Source organism: Microcaecilia unicolor, chromosome 10 (assembly GCF_901765095.1).
Source record: "Microcaecilia unicolor chromosome 10, aMicUni1.1, whole genome shotgun sequence".
NCBI classification, from domain to species: Eukaryota; Metazoa; Chordata; class Amphibia; order Gymnophiona; family Siphonopidae; genus Microcaecilia; species Microcaecilia unicolor.
In genome coordinates, this window is record NC_044040.1 from 128,516,355 (window position 1) to 128,522,354 (window position 6,000).

At 43.9% G+C, this 6,000-nt stretch overlaps 1 protein-coding gene across 1 annotated transcript in view; it reads right to left on the reverse strand.

Moving 5' to 3' along the window:
• Positions 1-5,399, reverse strand: part of TM4SF19 (transmembrane 4 L six family member 19) — a 95,631-nt gene extending 90,232 nt beyond the window's left edge. Inside the window, exon 1 of the mRNA XM_030215635.1 lies at positions 5,223-5,399. Within this exon, the coding sequence (XP_030071495.1) occupies positions 5,223-5,399 (177 nt within the window). The remainder of the gene's footprint in view (positions 1-5,222) is intronic.
• Between the last annotated feature and the right edge of the window lie 601 nt (positions 5,400-6,000).

Genomic DNA, 6,000 nt, shown 5'->3' on the forward strand with positions numbered 1-6,000 from the left:
CCTGTCACAAAATGTATGTAGGGAGATCTAGTAGACCTATTAAAATACGTTTGAATGAACATAAATCGCGTATCAAAAATTTAACTTTTTCAGCACCTATGGTACAACATTGGTCTGATTGTGGTCATTTGCTTACAGATTTTAAATGGAGAATTATTGATCAAGTGGATGTGGGATGGGAGGGTGGTAACATTGCTCAATTACTAAACTTGAAAGAGCAAAGATGGATATTTCAGTTGCAAACTCTGTCCCCGGGTGGTTTAAATGCAGAAATAGACTGGTGGTCTTTGCTGTAGTTTTATTGGCTGCTGGTCTCTGCCTGAGTATCCAATCTGAACAGTTCCCTTACGATCAGCTGTGGCTCATTTAAATGGTAGGGTCACGTGAAAACGCCGCGGCCATCTTTTGTATGCAGGAGCATATGCAGGATGTAAAGGTATGATAGTAGAAAGTTAGTATAAAATGTTTTATTAAATTTTGATAACAGGGTTGTTAAACACACGTTTTGTTTTGGATGTTTTATATTACAGTGAGCCTCTTCCTTGAAAAAGCTTTACGCGAAACTTGGCCATGTTGGCGGGGGTTCCTTGATATCTTTAAGCTGCTGCCTTTTAAGATAAGTGTTTTAAGAAGCACTAGATTTTTCATGAGATTGCACATAGTTATAAAATAAAAATGAAAAAACTATTTACAAAATAATAAGGGGATTCTATGAGGATTTGCACCACACCATTTCGCTTATTGCGATGGAACAAGTTTCTTCTGATGGTTGTGTGAGGCAGTTATATCTGATATTCCCCGGATACTAGAATGTTATCTATCATAACCTGTGCTCCACATTGATGTTTGGGACATGTCTGTGTATATTATTTAATAGTCCCCACATTTTTCTTGGTTTGGTGGTTTTTTTTATGAAGAGTAATCCTAATTTTCAGCATCAGGCAATCTAGATAAATAAATTGTAGGTTTAAATTTCAAAAAAATACATTTAGCCAAATTTTTAGCTGAAATCTTAGGATTCTATTCCAAAAAAATCTGACACCTGTACTCCTAGGCTGCCACTGCTGCATATATTGAGTATAGGGGTGTAGCCAGAAGTGGATCCAGATCATCCTGGGCCCCTCCACTTTTGCCTCAGGCCTACCCAAAAGCTGGCACAACAATCTCCAAGACCCACCAGCTGAAGAAATCTGCAGCCCGCCCCAAGGCAGCTATGCAGCACAGTGATAAAGCACAGCAGTCAGCAGCATATTGAACTACTGATACCGACAACACAAGTATGTTCAGTTCTTATGGGAGCACTTTCTAATGCTGATCTCATTGAGCCTGCCAGCACTCAAGGTGTACATGGTGCTGGGGATAGCAGCTCAAAGTGCCGCCTCTCTGTGCCACAGTTTTTCACTGAACCACACACATGACTCTGCCCTACACATCTGAGTTCTGGATTTCTTCAGATGGTGGGGCTTGAGGATCAATGCCATAAGGCAGCTTTAATTGGGGGGGGGGGGGGGGGGGGCAGGGGAAAGGAAGGAAGATGAAAGGGAAAGTAAAGGGAGGCAGACTAAATAGGGTGCTTAGTGCTCTCCCATGTTAGCAATTAGCATCCCCTGTTCCCCCCCCCCAAAAAAAAAAAAGGTTTATTTATGACTATACCACTGATTTGTTAAAATAATACCTGTGGCTGTGCAGGTACCAAGTTGATTGTATTAAGAGTGTATAGTTGTAAACCAGTGTTTCCCAAGTCCAGTCCTGGAGTACCCCGTCAGTCAGGTTTTCAGGATATCCACAATGAATATGCATGAACTTGATTTGCATACACTGCTTCCATTATATACAAAGCTACTTCATTCAGTGGAGGAGTGGCCTAGTGGTTAGTGCAGTGGACTTTGATCCTGGGGAACTGAGTTCAATTACCACTGCAGCTCCTTGTGACTCTGGGCAAGTCACTTAACCCTCCATTGTCCCTGGTACAAATAAGTACCTGAATATACTATCCAGCTTATTTTCAAAAGAGAAAGGCGCCCATATTTCGACCCAAATCGGGAGATGGGCGTCTTTCTCCCATGGGCGCCCAAATCGGTATAATCAAAAGCTGATTTTGGGCGTCTTCAAGTGCAATATGTTGCGGAAACGAGCAAAGTTGACGGGGGCATGTTGGAGGCGTGGTGAAGGCGGGACTGGGGCATGTCCCTGGAGCAGTTGTTAGTGGGTGCAGTGGACGTCAGCCAGGTGGACCCAGGCCCATCCCCCCCTACCTGTTATACTTGTGCTGCTAAATGGGAGCGCTCCAAACCGCCCCCAAAACCCACTGTTCCCACATCTAGGTGCCCCCCTTCAGCCATAAGTGCTATGGTACTGGTGTAGAGTTGTGGGTAGTGGGGTTTGGGGGGATTTGGAGGGCTCAGCACCCAAGGGAAGGGAGCTATGGACTTGGGAGGTAGTTAACTTTTTTTTAATTGTTACAAGTGCCTCCTAGGGTGCCCGGTTGGTGTCCTGGCATGTGAGGGGGACCAGTGCACTACGAATCCTGGCCCCTCCCATGACCCAATGCCTTGGATTTGTTCGTTTTTGAGCTGGGCACCTTCGGTTTCCATTATCGCGGAAAAACGAAACCGCCCAGCTCAAGTCCGCAGAAATTTGATGCATTTGCCCGGCACAAACCGTATTATCGAAAAAAAGATGGACACCCATTTTTTTTCAAAAATACGGTCTGTCCCGCCCCTTCACATATCTGTTCTTGGAGATAGACGCCCATGGAGATGGGCGTTCGCGTTCGATTATGCCCCTCCACGTAAACCGCTTTGAATGTAGTTGCAAAAACCACAGAAAGGCAGTATATCAAGTCCCACTTCCCTTTCCCTTTATTGTGGTTATCCTGAAAACCTGACTGGCAAGGGGTACTCCAGGACCAGACCTGGGAAACACTGCTGTAAACCACCCAAAGCCCCAGATACAAATTGAATAAAACAAATAATTTTAGTTATGGATGGGACCCAATACAGTTATGCTAATGTAAGATCATTCCTAGTGTTTCTAGATCAAGTGAGGTGTGAATTTCCATTGCTGGGCTCACAGTATAAAAGAACTAATCAATCCCTTATGGCAGTCTCATAAGATGATCTCAACATCCTCAACAAGGGGCCCTTTTATTAAGCTGCAGTAAGCACTAACGCAAGCTTATCACAGGATACAAAGCACTACAGTAGGGCCCACAGTAGTTTTGGGATGATGCATGCTTCCCACATGCTAAAAAATAGAATTAATTTTTTAGCACTGGGGGCATATCTGGGGGTTGAGAGTATATGTGTTCTATGCTAATCTGTTAGCACAGCTACATCACCGCATGCTAATCAATTAGTGCAAGATTAGCACATATGTCCTTACAGCCTAGAAAATAGGTGTTGGTAAGTGCTCACGTGCTATTGGTCATATACTAATAGGGAAATTAGCATGTGGCTGTTAATGGTAATATTGAAAAATTGGGATTTTATCACCGCACTAAAAGTGGCCTCAGAGTGTGTTTGAAAGACCTGTGATGGGGATAGTGCTGGCCACTTTTTAGCGCAGCTTAGTAAAAAGGCCCCCAAGTTATTTAGTTCCATAAATTTCTAAGGAATCACCCTCTTAAATTTCTGAATTACCCTACATTTATATAGCTATTAAAAGTTTAAAAAAAAAAAAAAGTAGTGGCTCAGGAGGATTTAGAAGACTGAAAGACACTGAAGGGATCCATCTCTTATCTAACAATAGAAGTAACATTTTCTCATCCTCCAGAATTGATCTATCCAGCAGGGCCCCTTCCTCCCACTTTTTTTCTGGTCTTTCCACAAGCTAATTTGCCCAGGCACTAAAAGTTCCCTTGCTGGCTGATAGCTAAAGAGGGAACCATGGTCATACTTTGGGAAGAGTGAAGGGAACAATGCTCCCCCTAAACTCTCTGGCCAGAACATAAAGTGGGGAGTAGTCAGCTGCAGGCATACAGGAAATAAAATGTTCCATCTTTCCCCTTTTGTTAGTGAAGAGACTTGGAGCATGCTCAATGCTATCAATCTCCCTGTTTCCCTCCTCCATATACTAGAATGGTTTGTGTGTTTCACAATGGAACATTAGATTGTAAGCCCTGTACAGACAGAAAAAACTTACAGGGGCCCTTTTACTAAGGCGCACCAAAAAAATGGCCTGAGCTGGTATAGGCGCGTGTTTTGGACGCGTGCAGGTCCATTTTTCAGTGCACCTGCAAAAAAGGCCTTTTTTGTGGCCGAAAATGGACATGCGGCAAAATTAAAACCAGCATGTGACCATTTCCGGCATGAGATCTTACTGCCACCCATTGACTTAGCGGTAAGGTCTCACGTGTTAACCGGGTGGTAATCATCTGTGCACGTATACTGCCAATTACCGTCGAGTAAGCACCACGTGGTAGAAAATTTTTACTGTGTGTTTTAGACATGCATGAAAAATGGAATTACCACCCGAGGCACGCGGTAGCTGGGTGGTAGTTCCAATTTGACGTGCATTGTAGGCACACAGGCGCCTACGCGCCTTAGTAAAAAGGTCCCACAGTATCTGAATGTAACTTACCTTGAGATACTACTGAAAATAAAAAAAAAAAATTTAAAAAGCAGTTGAAGGAAAAAATAGAGGAAGAAAACGAGAATGTAAGATCAAGAAATACAAAAGTTTGAAAAGATTTTACTGAACTGCTCTGCTGCATCTGTTCAGGTGGAAAGGTTGAAGCTGGTGGGATTGGGCCTTGGAAGGGGGGGGGGGGGAGAGAGAGAGCATCAAGGAGAGGGTCAACACCCTGTTTCTCCCTTTCATGGCAATCTGAGTGCAGGAAGTGAAAGTTAACCCCCAGCATTCTGATCTCACTATTTCTTGCTCCCCCAAACTAATCAGGCAAATTATGCTTATGGCAGGAATCTTTTACCTGACCAAACACATCAGTACTGCCCTGAACTAGGGCCCACTACTACAACAGTAGTCATTTTCCTGCCTTAGCCCCAGCTCATGTGAAAATATGAATGTCTCACCTCTGTAGTGCATGCAAACCTAGCTAGTCTTGATACACAGGAAAAGTGTAGATCTGAAGTCTGCTTACTGGAAAACATTTTTAAACTAGCATTCAACCAAGAATACAAGAAAAATGTTCTTAAAAGACTGCCTAACAAGCATCCCCAAAACAAAAGCTAAAAGAGAAAGGGACAAGATTATTTGCTTACCATTATTCCTCCTCCCCAGAGTCCGGGTAGCTGGAGGGCCTGTCTAGTGATCAGCCCCCTCCACAAATATGTCACTGTTAGGCTGGGGAACAGCAGGAAAGCATTGGCTGCAATGGACACCAGAGCCAGGAAAAAGAGAACCAGCCCCACAAACCTAGAACACCTTCCAATGCACATCACAAAGAGGGAATGAGCAGGTAAGCCCTTGAGCAGCAAAAAGAAGGGGAGAAAATACAGACATCATGTTATTTTATGTAACTCCTATTCCACTTTCCATTAGGATGCACAGGAACAGCTGGAAACTGGGGAAAATCATCACTGCCCCACAAGGGACTCCCAGCAGAACAGTTGCTGGATAAAATGACACTGAGGCTTTCCTTTACCCTTTGGGTTCATATGCTCACAGACTTCCAAAGGGATAGCCTGGTGCTTCTCCGTTTGGAGCACAGAACTACCACACATCCTGCCCATACTTTGGGACAGCCTCGGCTCCCAGGTTGTTTTGATAGAGGAAAAGACAAGCATTAAGAACTTTAGGGGTCCTTTTACAAAGCCACAGTAAAAAGTGGCCTGCAGTAGTGTGTGTGCATCATGTTGGCGCGCACTGGGCCATTTTTTTTACAGCGGTTGGGAAAAGGCAATTTTTTAATGGGCTGGGAAATAAGCTTGTGCTAATATTAAAACTAGTGCACACCTATTTACAGCCTGAGCCCTTACCGTCACCCATTGACCTGGATCCATGCCCCAATTACCTAATGAAAAATGCCCCAGCACAATT